This window comes from Mizuhopecten yessoensis, unplaced genomic scaffold (assembly GCF_002113885.1).
Source record: "Mizuhopecten yessoensis strain PY_sf001 unplaced genomic scaffold, ASM211388v2 scaffold8123, whole genome shotgun sequence".
Lineage (NCBI taxonomy): Eukaryota > Metazoa > Mollusca > Bivalvia > Pectinida > Pectinidae > Mizuhopecten > Mizuhopecten yessoensis.
In genome coordinates this window covers 3244451-3270908 of record NW_018407390.1, presented here as the reverse complement: position 1 = coordinate 3270908, position 26458 = coordinate 3244451, and the positions used below count along the sequence as shown (strand labels likewise).

Genomic DNA, 26458 nt, shown 5'->3' with positions numbered 1-26458 from the left:
TGGAAAATCTTGGTCATGATTGGTCAGAAGATTTTCCAAAGCTTCAGAGATATTTTTCTGATTCTGAAGTGTCTTCAGAAGAAAATAGAGAAGTCATTTCTGAACCAAGATCAGTTAAACTTGAATCGAGTAAAAGCAAAACACGTAAGGGGAATCGCTCAGTATCCAAAACACACGGGGACCTCCCCTCTAATCATTCAGTTAGTAAAAAGGTACCTCCTTCAGAGGTCGGTGAGCGTGAGTCGCCGGTCTATAAAACTATCCCTGCTGTTTATGTAAACGAAGAAATTGTACACCCAGAAAACACAAGGTCGTTTGATCAATCCAAAACACATGTGAAAAGTCATAGTTTAGATTTAGAAGAAACAGATGTTAAACCATCAAGGTTAGCGTACTCTTACAGCTCCTCTTCCTCTGATTCAGACACAGATATTTTCACATCTCTCGTTTCTTTAGACGACTCTAAACTCTTCTCTGTTGCGAAAATGACTTCTGAACTAGATAGCTTTAATGACGAGAACACTGCCCCTCCTTTACCTATATCTCCAATCCCTTTTAAGGCCAAAGTTACATCAGATGAGGATATAGACGATGCACCTTTTCTGGATGCAGTGCAAGATTTGGATACGTCATCAAGGGTTCCAAACAAGAAAGATGATTATGGGGAGGAAATCATCAGGAATGCAACATCAACAAGACAGCACCAGTCTTACAGTTCCTCTGATCCATACATGGCTGAAACTAAATGCATTGAAGCATCTGTAGAGGCAATCAAACCAGAAACTTTAACTGGTACAAATTTCGAAACTTTGCCAATGTATATGAGTCAAAAGGGAAAGTCTAAAGAAACTACCATGGATGATAGGGGGGAAGATTTCAATAGAAATGTTAAGGATCCTTTGATTGACAGTTATTTCGATGAATCCTTTGACAGAAATGATAGGGCTCAAACATACGTTGATGAAAAAGAACTTAAGGTTTTGAAACCAAAAGAAACTGCCTTAGAAAATGTCATGCAAGGAGGCAAGTCTGAAAAACCTACAGACAAAAGGATGATGGGTAATATAATGTCAATGTCAAAGGAAACATCTGTAGACAATGTATTACCAAGGTCAAAGGAAACATCCATTGATGATGTCATGCCAAGGTCAAAGGAAACATCTATTGATGATGTCATGCCAAGGTCAAAGGATACATCCATTGATGATGTCATGCCAATGTCAAAGGAAACATCTATTGATGATGTCATGCTAAGGTCAAAGGAAACATCCATTGATGATGTCATGCCAAGGTCAAAGGAAACATCTATAGATGATGTCATGCCAAGGTCAAAAGAAACATTCATTGATGTCATGCCAAGATCGAATGAAACATCCATTGATGATGTTATGCCAAGGTCAAATGAAACATCCATTGATGATATCATGCCAAGGTCAAAGGAAACATCCATTGATGATGTCATTCCAAGGTCAAAGGAAACATCCATTGATGATGTCATTCCAAGGTCAAAGGAAACATCCATTGATAATGTCATTCCAAGGTCAAAGGAAACATCCATTGATAATGTCATGCCAAGGTCAAAGGAAACATCTGTTGATGATGGCATGCCAAGGTCAAAGGAAACATCCATTGATGATGTCATTCCTAGGTCAAAGGAAACATCTTTTGACAGTGTCATGCCAAGGTCAAAGGAAACATCCATTGATGATTTCAAACCAAGGTCAAAGGAAACATCCATTGATAATGTCATGCCAATGTCAAAGGAAACATCCATTGATGATGTCATGCCAAGGTCAAAAGAGACATCAATTGATGATATAATGCCAAGGTCAAAGGAAACATCTTTTGACAGTGTCATGCCATGGTCAAAGGAAACATCAGTTGATGATGTCATGTCTGCAGAGCAAATGAAGCAATCTAGCAAAAAACCTGTTGAGAAATCTGAAAAGAATGAGAAAATAAGGAAGCAAGAGAAGGATTATGGTGAAGAACCCCACAGAATCTCAGAAAACAGATCAACAGTACAAAGGGAAATATCTATAGATGAAGCTTTGGCAAAGAATGAGGCTAAAAAACGCAAATCAGAAAACAGTCGGAGAAGTAAAGACAAATCATTTGAGGAGGCTTTGGATAAATTTGGCTGCAATATCAAAGACTCGAACGAAGTTTGTGCTACTGATGTTAGACCAGATATTCCTCTGAAGAAAAATCCATATTTTGCACGAGAGCAATTTGTGGACAAAGGCTCACAATCTAGAGAAACATTAATAGACAAAGAACTTGATAAGAATGACAACTCTGTCAATACATCTTTTGATGATATCAGACAAGAGATACCATTAAAGAAAAATCCTAATTATAAAGAAATGGCGTCTAGAACTTTACCAAGCAGCGATGTATCTCAGGCTGACCTGTCCGGTCAGAAATCAGCACATCACCAGTTTAAAGACTGGCTAGCATACACTTATTCCCTGGAGGAAAAAAGTGTCACGTCACCAAACTTGAAAGATTCTAAGAGAGACTGGTCAAGGGTGCCTGTGGATCACAGGGTAGGAAGTACAATAGACCAGAAACCAGACATTGATTTGAAGGATACACAGTGGTCACCCACTCAAAAAGAACCCGGACTAGAGAGGAAAGATATGACATTCCCAGTAGAGGAAAAAATAGCTGTATCGCCCTTTTCCAAACTTAAGAATAGGTCAAGTTCTCCAAAGAAAGAATTACATGATACAATGGACTCTGTGTTTTTGTCAGAGGAAAATTTAGTCACTGTATCAAAGGTGCCTAAAATGGAATCCTACAGGACACTTAACGTTGGTTCTGTTCAAAGGAAGACAGATCAGAAATCAAAACCAGGAGAACCAAGAGAATTCACAGGTTCTTTTAAATCTCCAGTCATTGCAAAAGATGTGCTGCCTTTAAGGTCAGATGATCAAGGTTCAGAGTTGAAAAGGTCAAACTCAATTATCAGAAAAGGTCTTGGTGTTCAGACAAATGGTTCACTCATTAGAAGACATAGCTCTGGTCAGGAACCCAGACCAGAGAATTATCAGAGGTCTGGTTTGCCTGCCAGACCCCGTAGTATTGAGGTGTGTGAAAACATACAAATAAGAGTTGATGGTGAAGAGGAAGATGAGGATGTCCTAAACAGAAGTTTTAACAGTGGTGTGGTGATCAAGAGAAAGTTTGACACAAGTCCTTCCACTAAGAAAGTCAGTAAAAGGAAACCTAAAGATCAGATTCATGTCACAGACAGAGTAAGTACTGACACATTCCAGGAAAACAGGAAGTCTATAGAAAAATTGGTAGATGACATTATGACAGAAATGTCTGAGGTCAGAGGTGAGCAATCCCAGGAAGCATCTGGGACTGTGATCGACGCAACAGTACCAGGAAAGCTCTCAGAATCTAAAGATGCCACTGCCAGCCTTCCTGATTGTACTGTACATGTAGTCGCACCCAAAATACAGGCAGTAGACAGTGAGGACAGAATTGTGGAGGGTCTAGGTCAAAATCTGAATGAGAAAGAATTAGAGATAGAGGAAGAAATACAGGTTATGGACTTTTTCACTGAGGCCCGAACACTGCCTCAAAGTGAGAAGAGTTTTTCACATCGAGACAGATTGTCTTTAGGTCTTTCGGAAGTTAAAAAGGACTTTCAACCAGTCCTGGCAGCAAATGTAGATGTAAAATATAAACCAACATTCACCAAACCGAAAAAAGAGGATAAGGCAAAATACACAGACAAAGCATCTGCAAGTACAGACAAAGCCCCCTCAGGTACAGACAAAGCCCCCCCAGGTACAGACAAGGCACCAACTAGTACAGACAAGGCACCAACTAGTACAGACAAGGCATCTACAAGTACAGACAAAGCCCCCTCAGGTACAGCCAAGGCACCCTTAGGTACAGACAAAGCACCCTCAGGTACAGACAAGGCATCTACAAGTACAGACAAAGCACCCTCAGGTACAGATAAGGCATCTACAAGTACAGACAAAGCCCCCTCAGGTACAGCCAAGGCACCAACTAGTACAGACAAGGCATCCTCTGACACAGGCAAGACACCCACTTGTACAGAAAAGGCACACACAAGTGCAAGTAAGCCAGCTATCATAACAGACAAGCCACCTAGCAATACAGACAAGGCACCTATTAGCACAGACAATCCACCTAGTACAAACAAGACACCTACTAGTACAAATAAGGTACCTGTTAGCACAGACAAGCCACCTAGTACAAACAAGGCACCTATCATTGCAGACAAGATACCTACTAGCACAGACAATCCACCTAGTACAAACAAGACACCTACTAGTACAAATAAGGTACCTACTAGTACAGACAAGCCACCTAGTACAAACAAGGCACCTATCATTGCAGACAAGCTACCTACTAGTACAGACAAGCCACCTGGTACAAACAAGGCACCTATCATTGCAGACAAGCCACCTGCTAGTACAGATATGGCACCAACTATTACATCAATAACACAGGCAGATTCAGGCAGTAGTAAAGAGGATGGCATTGATTTATATGGTGCTGTTCATGGCGGTGAATCTGAGGATGTTCTTATGCTTGGGGTTGATGGAAAGTGGAAACTTGAGAGCAAAACTGAAATCAAAGATCATTTACCGCAACATGTACAGACACTTCCCACTCAACAGTTCAGAGCTGTGGAACAACCAGAACTAGTTCCCCTGGTGGAAGCAAAAAGTAAGCTTTATGGCATACCAAAGCCATATCCTGGCACTGGCCTTATTTTCAAACCAACAGAGCGTCACCAATTTCTAAGTGAACAAACTGAAGATAGAAGTAAGATCCATACAGGACCAACCCTGTATCCTACAGATCAAGCAATGCCCTCTACAGAACAAATACAAAGGTTTAATGTTGGTGATACAGTCTCTGAGGTAAAGAAGGAAGTGAAAGACAGTAGAAACGTCCCTAAATATCCTCAACCTGTTTCATCTTCTGAACAACTCAAAAAGTGTCCTCCAGATGTAGGTCCTAAAGCTGGAGGAGTCCAAGGAGATTTCAGTGACACTGACTCTGAGTTTGGTGAGGAGTTTGTGCTAAAGAGACACAGCTCAAAACAGGAAGTGTCATCTGAGTACCCGGTAACTCCATTACGTCGGACGTGGAACTCCGACATGGCTTTGTCTTTGGGGGAGACATATTCTGTAAAGCCAAGAGCTATCAAATTTGATCCCTCAATGAGACTTAAAGAAAGAGGAACCTATAGTGTAAACCCCAAACTTAGACTCGCAACTCTAAAGACAGGAACCAATAACACAGCCGATAAGGACAGTTTACATGATAGAATAAAAAGTGGCAAAACCCCTGTTAGGAGGGCACCCGACTTTTACCTAAGTCTAGTGTCCCCTGCATTGTATTCAAGATCAAATGCACAGAGTGGGGGAAAGTTGCAGGAGCAGAAAGGCTTGGTAAAGGGGCCTCAAGGTGTGAGGAAACCAACAGTTGAGCCCATACTGGAGGGAGAAGAAACTCCAATAAATGCTGACCAACGACATCAGACACCAACAAAAGCATCAGGTGTGTCTACGTCAGAAATAAAATGTGAAGACAATGACAGCACAGCTCTTCAAAAATTGAAAGAGGAAGATGCAATGAAGAAAACTGTAGAACCAAGTAATAAATCAGCCGATCCAGAACCTCTGCTTTGTAAACATGAAAATGAAGTAGAATCTAGAATTCCTTCAACAAAAGCAGAAACAGTTAAACACCAAGACAAACAGGAACAATGTGATAGTTCTTTAAACACTTATAGTTATACTGCAGTTCAGTCTTATGTACAAGACATTATTTCCAGCAGCTGTAATAATTTACAGAATGCTGCCGTTGACACCACAGATTCATCTTCTACAAAAAGCATCATCCCAACATCGCACTCTGACAGTGACTCGGTTGTACCTAAACCATTCGGCTCAAGTGGAAATCCTTGTACTGATATGGGAACTGATACGTCTGTTAGAGCTCTGTCAGCTATTCAAAACAGTTCCAGCACCGTTCAACCTGACAATGACAAGTCCTCAACGTCATTGCAATCACCACTTCCACATCAGTTAAATCCATGTTCTTCTGAACCTTGCACCTCTTCACAAGTATCTACACAACTGTCATCTCCAGATTCATGTACATCACAGTCATCTACATTCGGTTCAACACAGTCGTCGCCCCAATCATCAACATCACAATCGTCTACATCACAGTCGTTTACAATGACTACAACACAGCCATCTGTTGAAACGTCTTCACCTTTGGCGTCCAACAATCTGTCTTCTCCAACGTCATCTCAAGATTCATCCATACCACATTCATCACAGAATTCATCTGCCCGAGCACCAACTTCCTATCCCTCATCACTAAAATCCCATTCCTCCTCACCTTCAGGTGACAGACACGTTGTTTGGGCAGATCAGTCTGATAGCCCTGATACAAGGCAACCATCAAAATCACAAACCTGCACAACAGAAGGTTCTGGAAGTAAAACATATACAAAAGGTGCTAAAAAACATGATGAAAAGTCAATTGATCGAACAAAAACAGAAGCAACAGTTCCCAAAGAGTTGCAGGAAGATGCTGGTCCTAATGTAAGGGATGAACCGGAGTGGAGGAATTATGAATCCTGTCAGGACCCTCCTCTAAAGGAAGAAACGGAGGCCCCAAACACAGTGCTGCACCTTCTCACAGAAGTCATTGTTGTCTTGCTCATCTGGCTTGTCTCAATCTTCATTTTAACCTATGACCTTTCGACAGTGCTCTAGTTATCAGCTGCAGGACGTTTTCATCACGATTCCCACATATTGTTTCATGTAGATTTCATCATCAGGCTGTCCTGTAGTAATCACTGCCATTCTAACTGCTCAGCCCATCATCAGGATGTCCTGTAGTAATCACTGCCATTCTTTCTGCTCAGCCCATCATCCTGGTTCTTACAGTCCATTTCATTTTTTACCTTGATTGATTTTTTTATGATTTTCTTCTATAACATTGGCATATTAACTACATTTGTTATGACAAGATATCATAATTAGATAAATCATAATCCTCACATTACCTTGTAGAGCTAGGAAGTCATACATTAACATTTCAAACATTTTCTCAGGTTTACCTACTGGTTCTGAAACGTAAAAATATATATATATATAACATAATTTTATCTGAATTGCATTCCTAGCTGGCAAAAATAAAACATAATACTGGCTACTGCTCTAAAAATACCCCTCCCATTTTTTATCTAAATGAAAATATAATAAGTATTATTTTTTTTTAATATAAATGTACTAATGTTTTCAAACTATTTTTTTTTTAAATATAAAGATGAAAAAGAAGCATTAAGAACTTTTTACATTGATATCTTTGTTAAATACTAATATTTCAATCCATTCACGGACTTAATAGATATTAATTGTGTTACTGTTTCGGTGGGTTTTAAAAGATATTCACCAGATTTATGCGATCAATACTGCATTTGAAATTTTTAAAGAAAAAAAATACTTTTTACTTACATTTTTCCTCTTTTATTTCATCATTGTAGCTATTATGCAAAACATTTTGAAAGAAGATAGCTTTCGACAATACGAAATCCCCAAGACTATAGTGTCTATAGATTCTGCAAAATGAGGTATTTTTCATACAATTCAGATAGATGTATGTTTAACTTGATACCCCCCCCCCCAACTTTTATAACATGATTGTAGGTAGAGTGACTTTTTGTCTTTGTACCTTTTCACCTAACAATAAAACTCCAGGGTTAATGCGTGGAGTCAACCATAATTAAATTTTCACAGTGCCATGTACATGTTTTTGGAGGTTTAGATCTACAAAGTCAGACAAACATCACAACTTGGCTATACCCCTAGCAACTAGAGGTTTAAACATTATATTATAAACCTAGTTCCGATTACTGCATCTTTGAAATTTAAGAGTTTCGCTCTCGATACATATATCTCTGCACCCTCAGAATATGTCGTGACAAAATTGAAGGCTCCTTACACGTCACCTTGCCGATGATAAAAGTAGTCTAGTCTGAAGTCTTTTATGACGACCAAAGGAATCAGGCAGCAGCTTAACAGTAAAATTGACAGGCTTTTAACTTGGGTGTAGCTTGTCTAATCTTCTAAGGACAGGTATCAGCCTAGCAATTAATTGGTCAGGTTTTTATACCTGAAATCTGTGAGCCTTCAACTTTGTCAGGATGTATTCTAAGGGTAAAGAGAAGATATTGGTATCACGTGAATCGATGGGTTTTGAAGGTGAGCTGATCGTGTCTAACATAGCTAAATCATTGGGACTACGTAATATAGACAACTCAGTCTTGCATATTCTAGCATTCAATGAATTAGTACACTGAATTTTTTATAAAATATTTTCAATTTATTTAATCAAAGGTGCAATATATGTATGTCAGTGTCTTAAAGATCACCTATATTTTAGTGAGGTATTTATGTCAACATTGATTTATGAGCACAATTTACTGCACGATTAGTCAGGGATAATAAAACTTTAATTCAATGAAGAATTGTTCAATGATTGATAAATATTTACAAAAAAATGGCGATAAAACATAAGTCGGTGTTTAATTTAGTTATTTTAAGATTATTGTCCTTGCCACTTCTTTATAAATCATCGATATATTTGTGTATGTGGTATATAACTTACAAATGTTGATTCAAAATTATTTTATAATCTTCATTTCAAATGTGAAATATGATCTGCAAAATATTGTACAGTGTATATGTTTTTGTTAAAATATTTTTTCTAAATATGATAGCTATATTTCGTTATTGTTTATGAATGTGCCAATTAAATATATAACATCTTGATAGGTTATTGATGGAGCGTTTTGTCTTTTGAAATTCAGTGTATGTAACTTTCATGTGTAAAACACAGCTTCTTATACATGTCGATACTAAAAACCTTTTAGATGTTTGATAAAACCAATTATAGTGACTAGTCAGTAGTGAAATAACAATGTGATATGTTTGGCGATTTAAAGTATTTTTCGTTTAGTTTAGTATGCCTGTACTGTATAATATACGTGTAAATTGAAACCTTTTTAAAAAAAAAAATCTGCCTTTAAACTTGGTTTAGTCAAATTTATTTGGGTCTTTTCATTAATGCTAGTATGCTATAGTGTAGAGCCAATTATATATAAAAAAATACTATAGTTTACAGCAAAATGCAGTAAAAAAGTTGACATACAAATTGTAGTTTTACATTGAGTTGTGAGAATAAGGTTTAGTCTATTGTAATACTGGGGGTTGCCTACATATTTTGAGTGAAAATTTGATTGTATTTATCTAAGGCATTGTATTTAATTTGCTTTAATTTTTTGAATTGCTAAATGAGGTTTTATTGTTTTTGATGTAGTGTGTGGCCATTCACTGTAGATTGCATCGTTGTAAATACCTAGATACTTAACTACAGTTTTGAGCAGACGATAAACAACTGCAAAAGTGTATGTGAAAAAACTACTTCTTTACATTTAAACTTGTAAATGGCAAACAACTTTATGCTTTATATATATGAAAGTAATTTTGTGAACACTATTTGCGCTGGAACTACAAATATAAAAATTGATTGATCTCTTTCTTTAGATTTAAAGACTTTTCATCTGTGATCTATTTTTTCTTGCTAACTTTTATTGTCGTTTTCCATCATTATATTCCTGGGTATTGTTTATTTATGATAATAGATATTAAGTAAGCTTCATTTTTTATTCCTGATAACTTGGTAACTATTTTTGAGCTTTACAGTCATACAATGAAGTTATGGAGCCTTTGAGATGGAATCTTGAATGGAATTATCTAACTTCAGTAGATGTACATTGTCCTCCATGTTTTGTTTGTGGACTGAAGTCTTCTGGTGTTGATTAGTGTTATCAAAACATATCAGAAACATCTATTTAGCTCAATACAGTTGTGTATATATACATCACACATTAAAAGCATCCATCTTATGTGTCTGTCACCTACCTATGATAGAAGCCCTGGGAGCTGAAGGGGGGTGTCATTCCTTTAAGGAGTGGGGAAGGAGGGGGGGGGGTCATTCCTTAAGGAGTGGAGTACGGGTGAAGGAGACTAATATTTATTTCTTCAAAGAAGGGGAAGGGGCTTAATTTGTAATGTGAAAATCACCCATTCCCAAATTTATATAACAATAAGTTTGGAGGAGTAGGCTTAATTTTGAGTGTGGCTTTATCATGATAACGTTACAACCCAATTTGATCAGTTTTCATATAGGTTTTTTGTAATCAATGGTTAGATTTCAGTTATAGTATATATTGTAATGTGTATTATTTTATTGTAAGTTGTTAGCATACAGCTAGAGTTGTTGAAGTCCCAATATTTACCTTTTTAGTCACTTTATTTAAAATTATTTATATTATTGTTAAGTTTTTGTGCTACCTGTAGTTGTGTGATTATTGACCTCATTTAAAGCCACCATTCAATAGACATTGTAAACCAACTGTTTATTCCTGTGATATATGTAGTAGTCTATTTCTACTCTGTGTTTATACAATAACCACCTTAAGGTAAAGGGTAGCATAACAGCGGTTAAAATCTCAAAAAAGTTACAATCAACAAGTTTTTTACTTGGAGTATTTTCCCTTATATACAAAAAATGACTTTTCTGGTGTAGAGTTACTTCCCTTGTTGATAATTCATTTCTCAATGTATAAGTTTGGAGTTCGACCTATGCAGTTTTTTTGTTTTTTTTATCATTATGTAAAATGCATCACATTAGTGACATAAATTCATATTAAATACCTCTGTTAAAATGGACCTGAACATTTCATAATATTGACAATGGTTAAAACATATAAGCTGGATGGTACCCTTTATCTTAATTAAGTTGGATATTGAAATTTCTATGTTGCTGCATTGGATCAAATAAATTTCATATGTTTTCAGTCTATTTATTTATATGGATGAATATATTTATATTGGTGAGAAAATCTGTCCTTATAATTTTTGTCTGGGAAACTATTGTGCAATGAGTAAAGGAACAAATTTAAAAAAGATATAGAAAAATACTGTTAATGAAAATGTTTACAACACAAAGACATGGCATATACATGTATCTGAATTCACATTGTTTTTATAGATCCAATTAGGAGATCCAAACAACGCTAAATGTTTTAAATCATATTGATACATTTTGTCATGTTGACAGAATTTGTCGGTTGTTTAAATGTCTCTTGGTTTTAAATATTGTGTAAAATTAAATATTTCTTCAGTCTCATATACATGTAATACTAAGTAGAGCTATTGTTAATAAATGCTGTGATAATTATGACGGTAATTGCTCATTTTTGATCAATGTTTTATGCAATTTATAAGTGACGTTAAATAATATTTTTTTTATTATGTATAAACAGAGAGTAAAAATTGTTTAAAATCAAGGATTTTTATTAGTTTATATAAAACCTGCTAGGATTGATCATAATTCACAACCAAATGATGATTTAACTTACAACCTGAAGTAAAAATATTTAGATTTTTTTTTCTTTCTAATCTGTTGATTAAATATGAAGAAATGTAAACACGGAATTGATTGTGAAATCAGGGCTTTTGTGTTTTTTGTAAAAGATTGGTGTAAAAATTAGACGATAAGTTGTCAACACAGCAAACATTTATTTTATACTGACAATCAATTCATCAATTTTAAACTGTAACATGACAATGTTTTTTTTCCACTATGTGTAAATTCTAATTCTTTGCCTTACGTTTTTTAAACTAACAGCTGTAGGTGTATATACACTGTAATAGCTGGGATATGGGTGCCTATATGCTTTTCACTGATGACTTGTGTGCTACTGGCCAATACATGTATATAGATATATATAATGTACTGTGCTAAAATTGTATATTTTGTGTTATATATATGACGTATGTCCAGACATTAAATTTTGATTTAATCCAAGTCTGTCTTGTGTTGTAATATTTCAACATTTTTTTAAAAACTTTTTCTTACACATTACATCTGTTTTGTTAACATTGAAAAAGAAAACATATGAAACCATGCAATGTCTTGGTTCTGGAAAATTCAAGAAAATGAACATTTTTCCCATCATAGTGAATATTTGTGTACAAGATAGCCATTAAATCATTCACCCCTGCAATGTCATAATGAATTATTCCAACCTTTGAATTGGAGGAGTTCAAATGCGTCTTAAGGGGTAAATGAGTTAACTCGCAGTAAACACTTAATTGATCTCATTTAGTAAATTTTCCTTTAATATAAAAACCAGATTATGATTAAAAACATATACTGGAGAGTGATTAAATCAATAAATTTTAATAAAATTTTGAAAGATGATAAGGGATATTCATGTTAGAAAGTTTGTATTAATCCTACTGTTTATTTAAACAAGAGATAGCATAAACAATTAAAGATAGAATGAATTAATGTCAACAGTTCACAGCTGAGTGGAGTCTCCATCAAGGAACTGAGAGTTATGTGGAATGTTTGTGTCCAACGCTAACTCAACAGTCAATGTATGTTTTGACAATTATTTACAGAATTATCTTTGTGATATATATATATATATATTTCCCATTGGGCAGACCGGATATTGGCTTTCAAATGTAGTAGGCGGTCATGTGTTATGTTTATCTGATATATCAGGAATGTGTATACATGTGTGATAGATTAAACAAATACACATCATATTTTTACCATCACTTTCACTGGTGATGAATTTAAAATGTGAACAAAATATTCAAGTATGGTTTTGAAAAATGGTCGTACCAGATGAAAAAGTATTTTTAACTAGTTTAATAGATTATAAACCATATCAAATAGACTCCTTATAGAGCTGACCAGCTAATATGATGTAGGATCTCCTATGTCAATGTCGTCAGATTATCTGTTATATTATTCTGGAATGTGACGGGCAATGATAAGAGAGGCTATACAGTTGTTAAGTTTCACAGTTAACTGGTAATAAAGTTGGTCTTATCGCTCTAGTGGGTGTACCTACATCTTAATTCAGTATTGTCCAGTTCTGTTGTAGACTGACCAGTGTTGACAGAACAGAGTTGTGGCAAATATATACACACTTTGGACTGATATACATCATAAATATTTATGTAAATTTCCAAGAGGGCACCAGGAGGTCTCCCTGACATCTGAGACATTTGTGATGAATGTCTTTTTCTGAAATTTTCACCAGGGCCATTAAAAAAAAATTCACTGTCATGGCATCCACATCAGGACAGCTCCATAGCTTACATGCAGAGTTTTGACCTTAAAAACACCTGAAAATACAACATGTGGAGAAATAAATCCTGATTTACAAAAAGGACAAGTAGAGCATCTAATCAACATTTTTAAATCTTAAATTTATCTGCATTATTTAGCAAAATAGATTATCTCGGATCAAAGTACAATGAAGCCTGATAACGAAAAATTAGGGTAGTGACGCTGGTGATAAAAATCAATAGTCATTGTAGATTGATTACTATGCATTTCGTGTCTATTGTAAACTGTGTTTTCCCTGTGTAAGTATTGATTGGTCGAGATATCAAAGGAAACGAAACATTTGTAACTTGGTAACAGCTCCCTGTTTACCGTAATCATCATAAAAATCCAAAGCCAAGAGGAAAAAAACCATTTATTGTTACAAATTGAAACTTCAGTCTTTTTGTCTTAACACTAATTTATACCTATTGATAAAGACATCTGTAATTAAGGCAGAAAAAACAAAATTGGCTTGAAAAGTGTTGACTTTTTTGGGGTTTTTTTTCATTCTTTTAAATTAGGAAAATTAAGTAATGCAAAAATACTCGGATTATCACCATCAGAAAAATACACAGATCTGTATAGATATCAAACAGGTCTCCTGTGTTGGTTATTTTTTTATTACCGTATTTGCTGCAATAAGTTACTCCAAGAAGAGGTATTGATTTTCTCATGATCATTGCTCATACAATTAAATGTACTCAAGCAGTAAATTATCTAGCAGTAGGTTTGCAAGAACAGAGAAATGCTAGGTAAAACCCTGACATACAATAATCAATACTGAACACCTTCATAGAGTAAAGGGCATTTGTTACCTATTGGTACAGAAATATACCTGATGTTGAGATACATAAATTAAAAAATTGTATATAAAAAAGAAACAGTTCAGATGATACACAATGTGTAGTTATTAGGAATTGTGTGTTTTACATTTAGTGTCTGGAAAACGATTTTGCATGAATTTATTGAAAGAAAAATTACAAGGTAACATAATACCACATCACATATTAAGATCAGATTATCTGAGTCCTCAGGACAATAGAAGTAAGAGAGATGAAAAAGTAGCATAAATTACAAAAAACTACTTCTTTATCTGTTTAACAGAATAGATCCATGGATGAAGATCTAGATGGAATTCCCCCTCCGCCTCCTGAAGAACGCCTGGAAGCCCCTCCACTGGTCTATAGCAAGGAGGACAAGAAACGACTTGCCAAGGAGGAAAAGGAAAGACTGAAGAAGATAAAGGCTGAGGAAAAGAGGAGAAAGAAGGAAGAAAAAGCTGATCAGAAGCGACTTGATAGAGAGAGGAAAAGGTCACAGAAGGACAAGAAAGGATCCCGGGGCAAGAAGGAGTGGGATGAGGTCGTCGCCGTGGCAGCTGTGGAAGAAGCTGCTGTAGAGGTATCAGAACCAAAGGAGCGGAACAAACGCAGCAGACTCAGCAGTTTTGAAGATCAACCCAAGGTAGGTTGATTTTTCTATTTGTAGAAAGAAATTCAGGTTGTTTGAAAAACAAAGAAAGCATTATCCCATGATTTTAAGGAGATCTAAGTTGGTGGAAAGGGAACTTGGTTTAGGTTTAAAGCTAAAGAAATGCATAAACACATATACAAGATTAATTAGGAACTTGTTATGAAAAGAAGAAAAAAAGATTGAAATTTTCTTTGTAAATGTGATTTAGTCTCTTACAAACTACTTCCCTACCATTGCATGTGTCCTTGTATAGTCCACCATCAATAATCCCTTCAGTAGTAGCATGCTGTACATACCCTGATATTTAAATTGTTGTAAGGCATGATCATATTCTCAAAATATTGTCACAAAAAACACCTTCTTTGCCAGTGATTTTCTGCATTGTTATTAATTAGCAATTACATTTGGTTAAATACACCCGAAGAGAAAGTGCCACATCTGTAAAATGCATGTACTGAATAGTGCCTTAATTTCATCTGTTGTAATTTGAAAAATGTCCTATTGAACAATGAGAAGCAGTTTGCTTTATTGGAAACAAATCAAAAGAAACAAGAGTAAAAAAAAATGAACTGAAAACATTTTGTTCCTATTTAGTCTATATAAATTTCAAAGTATTCCATAAATTGAAATAGAGGCACAGATGTATGTATGTATTACTGTCTATGTGTATGGTACATGTTGTAGGTATATTATGTCCTTGATGTGTAGTAAAGACGTTGACAGCTGTTCCCTAGAGAGTCAATAGTTAACTTCAGATCAATATATAACACAGTGGCTTCAAATAGCTGTTAAGTATAATTTAATTAACTGCAAATATTTTCAAAATAATAAATTGCAGATTGTATTCCCTCTTTTTGTTGTTCATCAGTCTTTCTTTTTTGCCATCACAAAATTCATGATGACTGTTAATTACCTGTGTTTAATCGAGTATTATCAATGTTGTCAAAATGTAACTAATATTTTGGGGATCAGGAGAAAAATTCATAAAATACCAATAAATATATTTCATTGAAATGATCAAAAGAAAATCTAATTGATTGCTACTAAATAAAAATTTACAAAAAAAAGAAAAAATAATATATCTTCGGTCTTAACATATTCTTACTCTGTAGATGTAAATTTTGAGATATTGTAATAAGAGACGTATACTGTATCTCTGTGACAACAAGTGAACAGCTGTCAAGTTTTGCATGAGTACCGGTAATATATAGTTGAACCCTGTTATGACATGAATGCATGCGTTCGGTCTGTAGGGGAGTCCCAAAGACAGTCCTCGAGACCCTGAAGCTCCAGAGCTACCTAAGTCCCTCCCTCCTCCCCCTCCCCCACCCCCAGGAGGAGATGACAGGAGGGAGGAATATGATGATGACGATGATGATGATGATGACGACGAAGATTCTCATCGGGCTGATGGTGATGGTTCTGAAGCTGAAGAGGTGGTTATTCCACTCTGAATACTAATCTTATTGGTTTTTGTATCTAATCTTGCTAACATCAAGTCTTCTGTTTAACCATGACATTGTAACCTGTTTGATTTAACCCCCTCACCTGTTCTAACTTTACCATATTTTCCTGGCCCCATTTTGCCAATGATGCATGTAGCTATTTTCAACTCATTATGCTATGAAATTGTGTAATGCTTGTGTGTGATTCTGGTAAATAAGGAATTGTAGATCATTGTATCAGTCATTTCACACTTCTCATTCCAGACTAAAATCGTCATTTTCTTTGTTTTTAGTATAAATAGCATGTCTCTACCTTGTGTTTTTAATCCCTTTACACCTGCACAGGCTTATTCATTGAAAGAGGAATTTGTTTTGGATTCATGGCATGTTTCCAAGTTACACAGTGTTAAAGTAACATGACAGGTTTCTATCAGTAACACATGTATCAGGGGAGGCTTCTATTAAAATGATAGGTTTCTATCAGTAACACATTAAGGGAGACTTACGTTGTTGTAGCATGATAGGTTTCTGTCAGTAACACATCAGGGGAGGCTTCTATTAACATGATAGGTTTCTCTCAGTAACACATCAGGGGAGGTTTATGATGCAGTTACATGACAGGTTTCTCTCAGTAACACATCAGGGGAGGTTTCTGTTGTAGTAACATGACAGGTTTCTCTCAGTAACACATCAGGGGAGGTTTCTGTTGTAGTAACATGACAGGTTTCTCTCAGTAACACATCAGGGGAGGTTTCTGTTGTAGTAACATGACAGGTTTCTCTCAGTAACACATCAGGGGAGGTTTCTGTTGTAGTAACATGACAGGTTTCTCTCAGTAACACATCAGGGGAGGTTTCTGTTGTAGTAACATGACAGGTTTCTCTCAGTAACACATCAGGGGAGGTTTCTGTTGTAGTAACATGACAGGTTTCTCTCAGTAACACATCAGGGGAGGTTTCTGTTGTAGTAACATGACAGGTTTCTCTCAGTAACACATCAGGGGAGGTTTCTGTTGTAGTAACATGACAGGTTTCTCTCAGTAACACATCAGGGGAGGTTTCTGTTGTAGTAACATGACAGGTTTCTCTCAGTAACACATCAGGGGAGGTTTCTGTTGTAGTAACATGACAGGTTTCTCTCAGTAACACATCAGGGGAGGTTTCTGTTGTAGTAACATGACAGGTTTCTCTCAGTAACACATCAGGGGAGGTTTCTGTTGTAGTAACATGACAGGTTTCTCTCAGTAACACATCAGGGGAGGTTTCTGTTGTAGTAACATGACAGGTTTCTCTCAGTAACACATCAGGGGAGGTTTCTGTTGTAGTAACATGACAGGTTTCTCTCAGTAACACATCAGGGGAGGTTTCTGTTGTAGTAACATGACAGGTTTCTCTCAGTAACACATCAGGGGAGGTTTCTGTTGTAGTAACATGACAGGTTTCTCTCAGTAACACATCAGGGGAGGTTTCTGTTGTAGTAACATGACAGGTTTCTCTCAGTAACACATCAGGGGAGGTTTCTGTTGTAGTAACATGACAGGTTTCTCTCAGTAACACATCAGGGGAGGTTTCTGTTGTAGTAACATGACAGGTTTCTCTCAGTAACACATCAGGGGAGGTTTCTGTTGTAGTAACATGACAGGTTTCTCTCAGTAACACATCAGGGGAGGTTTCTGTTGTAGTAACATGACAGGTTTCTCTCAGTAACACATCAGGGGAGGTTTCTGTTGTAGTAACATGACAGGTTTCTCTCAGTAACACATCAGGGGAGGTTTCTGTTGTAGTAACATGACAGGTTTCTCTCAGTAACACATCAGGGGAGGTTTCTGTTGTAGTAACATGACAGGTTTCTCTCAGTAACACATCAGGGGAGGTTTCTGTTGTAGTAACATGACAGGTTTCTCTCAGTAACACATCAGGGGAGGTTTCTGTTGTAGTAACATGACAGGTTTCTCTCAGTAACACATCAGGGGAGGTTTCTGTTGTAGTAACATGACAGGTTTCTCTCAGTAACACATCAGGGGAGGTTTCTGTTGTAGTAACATGACAGGTTTCTCTCAGTAACACATCAGGGGAGGTTTCTGTTGTAGTAACATGACAGGTTTCTCTCAGTAACACATCAGGGGAGGTTTCTGTTGTAGTAACATGACAGGTTTCTCTCAGTAACACATCAGGGGAGGTTTCTGTTGTAGTAACATGACAGGTTTCTCTCAGTAACACATCAGGGGAGGTTTCTGTTGTAGTAACATGACAGGTTTCTCTCAGTAACACATCAGGGGAGGTTTCTGTTGTAGTAACATGACAGGTTTCTCTCAGTAACACATCAGGGGAGGTTTCTGTTGTAGTAACATGACAGGTTTCTCTCAGTAACACATCAGGGGAGGTTTCTGTTGTAGTAACATGACAGGTTTCTCTCAGTAACACATCAGGGGAGGTTTCTGTTGTAGTAACATGACAGGTTTCTCTCAGTAACACATCAGGGGAGGTTTCTGTTGTAGTAACATGACAGGTTTCTCTCAGTAACACATCAGGGGAGGTTTCTGTTGTAGTAACATGACAGGTTTCTCTCAGTAACACATCAGGGGAGGTTTCTGTTGTAGTAACATGACAGCTTTCTCTCAGTAACACATCAGGGGAGGTTTCTGTTGTAGTAACATGACAGGTTTCTCTCAGTAACACATCAGGGGAGGTTTCTGTTGTAGTAACATGACAGGTTTCTCTCAGTAACACATCAGGGGAGGTTTCTGTTGTAGTAACATGACAGGTTTCTCTCAGTAACACATCAGGGGAGGTTTCTGTTGTAGTAACATGACAGGTTTCTCTCAGTAACACATCAGGGGAGGTTTCTGTTGTAGTAACATGACAGGTTTCTCTCAGTAACACATCAGGGGAGGTTTCTGTTGTAGTAACATGACAGGTTTCTCTCAGTAACACATCAGGGGAGGTTTCTGTTGTAGTAACATGACAGGTTTCTCTCAGTAACACATCAGGGGAGGTTTCTGTTGTAGTAACATGACAGGTTTCTCTCAGTAACACATCAGGGGAGGTTTCTGTTGTAGTAACATGACAGGTTTCTCTCAGTAACACATCAGGGGAGGTTTCTGTTGTAGTAACATGACAGGTTTCTCTCAGTAACACATCAGGGGAGGTTTCTGTTGTAGTAACATGACAGGTTTCTCTCAGTAACACATCAGGGGAGGTTTCTGTTGTAGTAACATGACAGGTTTCTCTCAGTAACACATCAGGGGAGGTTTCTGTTGTAGTAACATGACAGGTTTCTCTCAGTAACACATCAGGGGAGGTTTCTGTTGTAGTAACATGACAGGTTTCTCTCAGTAACACATCAGGGGAGGTTTCTGTTGTAGTAACATGACAGGTTTCTCTCAGTAACACATCAGGGGAGGTTTCTGTTGTAGTAACATGACAGGTTTCTCTCAGTAACACATCAGGGGAGGTTTCTGTTGTAGTAACATGACAGGTTTCTCTCAGTAACACATCAGGGGAGGTTTCTGTTGTAGTAACATGACAGGTTTCTCTCAGTAACACATCAGGGGAGGTTTCTGTTGTAGTAACATGACAGGTTTCTCTCAGTAACACATCAGGGGAGGTTTCTGTTGTAGTAACATGACAGGTTTCTCTCAGTAACACATCAGGGGAGGTTTCTGTTGTAGTAACATGACAGGTTTCTCTCAGTAACACATCAGGGGAGGTTTCTGTTGTAGTAACATGACAGGTTTCTCTCAGTAACACATCATGGGAGGTTTCTGTTGTAGTAACATGACAGGTTTCTCTCAGTAACACATCAGGGGAGGTTTATGTTGCAGTTACATGACAGGTTTCTCTCAGTAACACATCAGGGGAGGTTTCTGTTGTAGTAACATGAAAGGTTTCTTTCAGTAACACATCATGGGAGGTTTCTGTTGTAGTAACATTACAGGTTTCTCTCAGTAACACATTAGAGGAGGTTTCTGTTGTAGTTACATGACAGCTTTCTCTCAGTAACACATCAGGGGAGGTTTATGTTGCAGTTACATGACAGGTTTCTCTCAGTAACACATCACGGGAGGTTTCTGTTGTAGTAACATGATAGGTTTCTCTCAGTTACCCATCAGGGGAGGTTTCTGACATGACAGGTTTCTCTCAGTAACACATCAGGGGAGGTTTCTGTTGTAGTAAAATGACATGTCTTATATTTTCCATTTGAATGAAAGACAGATTGTAGTATTACTGGTTCATTTGGTCCTTGATCTAATATAATTTTGTCCAGGCCCTAGCTTTAAAACAGTTAGGGCCATAACTTTTAACTGTGGAAGATATTTTGTTGAAACTTTAAGTAGGTCCTTGTGACCTTCACCTCAGGTCAAAGGCCAGATAAGAATTAAGAATAAAACTTAGGCTTATAAGATAATTGTACTTAAAGCCAGAATGAAACTTGAGACGGGATTTATAGATGTAAGAGCAAATTATTTATCCCATTTTTCCTTCTTTTCCTTCAGGAGCAAGATAGAGCAGGACAGGAATTTGATCTTTAGACAACTCAACGTTCGTTTAACCATGGGATGACCTACACAAGTGACCTCCAGAATTAATAAAGCTTGGAGCCTACCAGTTGTCTTCGGCAAATACTAGGCCAGATCATTGTTGGACATTTATTGTTAGCTTATCTCTGAAGGTCATTGTTGTTTGTCAAGGTCATCACGGTGCCACAGATTACTGAATGACCTGCACAAATGGACACTTGTGATGATAAAGTATATTCTCCTGACCAGAACATGCGCAGCTATATCCAGGCACCAGACTGTGACAAGGGAGATAAGCATGTGACTTAATTGTCCGTGCTGGCATTGCTGACCATTAGGTGATGGTTAGTTACCCTCTATCCTTTGTGACAGACTGCATTTATGCAATATTATCAAATACAATGATTGAATAAACATATAAAATGTTATTTTTGTACAAGAAATGTAATTTATCATTTTAATTGCTGTCAGAATATATAGCCATGTTTGTTTGTGTTTTTATCTTTACCGTATTTCTCAAACTGTCTAATTGTGTGTATTTTATGCTGGTCTAGATCTAGAGGTGAATCAATTTTGAATACATAAGTATCTATAAAACCTATTCATAGATGATTGTCAGAATTAGTTCTATAGACTGTGCCATCAAATTATGATCTTTGCTAAAACATTGATTTCCTTTTTCTAATTTTGTAAAAACAAATTTTATGTACATTAATTTTTAATCCATGTCAATGTTACATTTTACTTTGTATATAGCGTGTTTGTTTGGCCATATTAAAATCAACCATGTTATTTGTGGACCTTTTATGGCTGAAGAAGCTTAAAACTTATAATGTCATCGATGCATGGACCATTTTTAACACAATTTCCTGTTTTTCAGTGATTCTTCCAATTTTAGTAAATGAGATTTTATTTTATGTAATGTTTGTTATCGTCGCTGCATGTGTGTGTAGTTTTCGCTGTAAACAAAAAGTACTAGTATCATGTTTAGTTCTCAAAAATAATGTTGAAAGTGTATTTTGATTTTTGGTAACTATGGTTACGAATTATGGTCGCAAAACTAGACTAAACATTTGCCTGGTACTTTCACAAATTGTGCCCAGTGTTGACAGCCTAAGGTGAAACTGTTGAGATTTTCAGTAGTTCAGGCATTAGATGTATCACCTGTTGTAGTCACTGAGTTTGTTGTGGAGGACTTTTAGGATGGCAATAGTCAGATAGTGAGGAACTCAAGCACTGTTTTTTGTTTGGAAAAAATATATTCTTTTACAAGAACCATTTTTATTTTCAGTCTATTTTGTAAAAAAATGTATGTGTTTGACCTAAACAAGTTTTATTCATTACCATTTAAATGTTTTTGACTTTAATCCTAATGTTTTAAGAAATCATAGCACTGAAGTGATCAAACTATTCTAATTGATTGATGACCTATATTTTGAACTGTTCATGACATACCTCTGGTGTTGGGTGACGAAGGAGGAGAAAAGATTGGCACGTTCACGATAACATTATAGAAATACACATCAAGTCCCGTCATTTTCTTCTGCTTTGAATCAAATTCAATTTGTAACATAGGCAATATATTTCATACATGTAAAGCACATCAATTAATGATTAACAGCATAATTAATATAGAAATATTTTTGTCCTTTTCCATTGTAAGAAAACCTGTGGAATGGTAGCCATTGTTAGCTCATATCTACAAATGTGTTTTAGAAATAGAATTATTACTTTTAATGGTTAATTAAGACAAAGAGATGAGATGGTTTGTTGTCACTTTTGTTATTTAAATATTTTAAGTCTGATGTCCTATACATTGTTACTTTACATATCACTATTCCATATTGTGACTGATTACATTCAGTCCCAGAACACTATATCCATGTTGAACAGCCGAGTGTTGCTATGTTACTGAACTAAGGTTATATCCACAAAATTTATTTTCTGGATTCCATCTGGCAGACCAAGAGTAACAATACACTTGGCGACCCAGAGTAACAATACATCTGGCGACCCAGAGTAACAATACACCTGGTGACACAAAGTAACAATACACCTGGCGACCCAGAGTAACAATACATCTGGCAACCCAAAGTAACAATACACCTGGTGACACAGAGTAACAATACACCTGGCAACCCAGAGTAACAATACACCTGGCGACCCAGAGTAACAATACACCTGCAACCGAGAGTAGCAATACACTTGGCTAGCTTTATTAATCAGGAAATCGGTTATTCCTTGCCCTTTCGTCTTTAGGGAGAAATCACGAGGACTAAGGAGCTCGTGAGACTAATGCATAGTGTAACATTAAACTAGACAATTAGGATAGGTGGTCACAGAAAGAGATCTTAGTCAGGAAACGGAAGAATGTATACCAAGTTGTTTACTATTACTGGTTTAACATTATCACTGGGAAATAATTATCTGGAGTTACTGTATGCCAGAATATATATAGGTATTCACCTCTTATTTATCCCTAAAACTGCAGTACAAACATGTATTTGTTATCCGGAGATTCTCATATAAAATTTTATTCCAAAATTCCTGGGAGACTGAAATTGTCAGATAAATGATATTTTTATTGCTAACATCACCTATAATCAATTTGTATCACAGGTTCTGTCTTGTAGGGTTGTAGAAATGTGTGTTAAGTTTAGCAGCATCATAAGACATTTCCCCCGATTTTTATCAAATACCCTGTTGAGTTTGTCAACAAATATAGACGAGACTTTCTTGTTGATGCATGCTTGTAAAAAAAAAAAAATGAAATTTTACAGAGGAGATAATTGAAGAGAAACCTGTCTATTGTAACACGCTGCTGTACCCAATATATTTGACAGAATGTGGGAATACACAAGTTTTACTAGTACTTTCATAAGAAATTGGATTATATAGTGTTCACTGAACAAACTGTATATTTGTAAGTCAGTGAATACAATTTGACCAATTTGGCAGATTTAGTTTTGCCTGTAAAAAGATTCAGTTGCCAAGTTGAGATCAATCATTACCTAAAGTGCAACATGGGATGGATCTTACTCTAGGTGTGATCTACTTCTGGACGTCGCTCAATTGTATCCTCACATTCTCCTTATAGTTTAGATCTAAATACTTGAATTATCAAAATAGGCACTTCTGTGTAGTTCATCTATGTAGTGAAACTTGTTTGCAATGTAAATTTAAAGTGATTTAAACAAATTAACAGGAAATTGTGCTGTTATTAGAAATTCTACTTTCACTTTATATTTGTTGCATTTAAACATGTTTTACAATGATTCAACAAATACTATTTTCATGATAAATCACAGAAAATTTTCTTTTGTACAATACTATTCATAATCATGTATTTTTGGCCGAGGCTACTTTTCTACATTCCAATGAACAATTATAATAAAATGTTAATACAAGCAACGTTTAATTTTCAGTGTTGTTTTTTCTTAAAACCAAACCAAAAGAAGTAACAATTATATATACAAGTATCATTGACATTGGTACAGCTTGGCAGACTCACTCACCAGTGCCAATCTGATTGTTGACGAGTTTAGAAATACTTCACCTGTCAGGTATGTCAAACCAAGGAAGCAGTGGTCAAAGTCTTAATCAAATCACCAAATGCCTATTTATAAACATTTTCTTCAGGTTGGTAGGTATGGATAATGAAAAGTTCTTTTTACACAACCAATAAGAGTTTCTATTTGACGTTTCGATGACTAGTACGATATGTACTCTTGTCACCTTCATCAGACAAATGACCAGTGAAGCATGTGCACACAAAGGTGTAAAATTGTGTACGAGTTCACAAAATTGATGTCAATTTGGCTACGCGTTCAATAGTTGTTATATATGTACCGAAATGACTCGATTCAGCTACCCTTTGTTTAATACTAAGTCGTACACATTTTACACCTTTGTGTGCATACGCTTCACTGGTCTTTTGTCTGATGAAGGTGACTGTACATATAGTACTTGTCATAGAAACGTCGCATAGAAACTCTTATTGGTTATGTAAAAAAACACTTTTCATAATCACCAAATGCTTTTGCCTTGTGAACACAGTATTGTCATCTCTAACCAGGTGAACAGTCATTCTCCTTAATTAGCAACTATAGCACATGTGGTGATATTTGTTACATTGTTTACAAACTGTCAAACCAAGTGAACTTGACCTTGGAACTTAGCACCTGAAGCATTCCTACTTCTCACCACTCTGGAAGGTAAAAATGAAATGTGGTGATTGCCCATATCTCAGAAAATTGTCATCAATATGACCTTGTTAACTTGTCCTTCAGTGTCTGAAGAGTCGTACTTATACAACTTTTCCATGTTTAGGTAAAGGTAGTGAGGACTTGGATTAGTCTCTACTTACAGTCTGTCAGTGGTATGTCCCTGTGGTAAAGCTATCTCGCTGTTAACAGTTCTAGTTAAAGTCTGTTAGTTGTATAGCTATCTCACTGAATAGTTCTAGTTAAAGTATGTTAGTGGTAAAGCTATCTCCCTGTGGACAGTTCTAGTTTAAGTCTGTTAGTGGTATAGCTATCTCCCTGTGAACAGTTCTAGTTAAAGTCTGTTAGTGGTATAGCTATCTCACTGTGAATAGTTCTAGTTAAAGTCTGTTAGTGGTATAGCTATCTCCCTGTGAATGGAGTTATAGAATGGGTATGGGGGAAATAGCACATTTATGTTCCCCCGAGGTGAAAATCTATTTCCCGAGGCGGCGAAGCTGTCGAGGGGAATAGTTTTTCACCAAGGGTAACCATAAATTTGCTATTTCCCGAATTACCCATTCTATAACTGTTTTATTATACCGAAACAAATTATTCACCCAGTAAAGGCAATTTACTCACCCTTGGTGAAAAACTATTCCCCTCGACAGCTTCGCCGCCTCAGGAAATAGTTTTTCACCTCGGGGGACCATAAATGTGCTATTTCCCTCATACCCATTCTATAACTGTTTTATTATACCGAAACAAATTATTCACCCAGTAAAGGCAATTTAACAAATGAAATTATTTATTCATTTCCTTTTACAATTTCAAAGACTGAAAGAGAAAAAAATACAATTGGAATATATGCCTCGTCGTTGATGATATCTTCATTTCTAGCATTCAAGAAGTGTTTTTATAGACTGAATCTCATACTCACTATTGTTTTCCTACCATATCTAGATCTAGTCCTATCCACTGTTTTTTAGCTCACCTGGTCCGAAGGACCAAGGTGAGCTTATGCCATACCGTGGCGTCCGTCGTCCGTCCGTACGTCAACAATTTCTTTAAACAACTTCTTCTTCTTAACCACTGGTTGGAATTAAACTTAATTTGACTGGAAGCATCCCTAGGTGGTGGGGATTCAAAATTGTACAAATGGTGGGGCTGACCCCCCAGGGGGCTGAGGGGCGGGGCCAAAAGGGGTCAATTTGCCCATATTGCTTTAAGCGACTTCTTCTCTGAAACTAAGAAGTGGATATCAACCATATTTGACTGGAAGCATCCCTAGGTGGTGGTGATTAAAAATTGTACAAATGGTGGGGCTGACTCCCCAGGGGGCTTAGGGGCGGGGCCAAAAGGGGGCAATTTGGCTATATTGCTACAAACGACTTCTTCTGTAGAACTGTGCACTGGATATCAATCATATTTGATCAAAAGCATTCCTGGGAGGCAGGGATTTAAAATTGTACAAATGGTGTGGCTGACCCCCCAGGGGGCTGAGGGGCAGGGCCAAAAAGGGTATTTGGCTATACTGCTTTAAG

The 26458-nt window shown here is 36.6% G+C and overlaps 1 protein-coding gene across 2 annotated transcripts in view; it reads left to right on the top strand.

The window, feature by feature from the left end:
- LOC110454997 (band 4.1-like protein 3) overlaps positions 1-23479 on the top strand; it is a 44014-nt gene extending 20535 nt beyond the window's left edge. Inside the window, exons 13-15 of one of the 2 annotated variants that reach the window (XM_021504862.1) lie at positions 14380-14739; positions 16002-16184; positions 20689-23479. In XM_021504862.1, coding sequence (XP_021360537.1) covers positions 14380-14739; positions 16002-16184; positions 20689-20724 — 579 coding nt within the window. In that variant the 3' untranslated portion in view covers positions 20725-23479. The remainder of the gene's footprint in view (positions 1-14379; positions 14740-16001; positions 16185-20688) is intronic. The other variant, XM_021504863.1, reaches the window with a different exon arrangement.
- The last annotated feature ends 2979 nt before the right edge of the window (positions 23480-26458 follow it).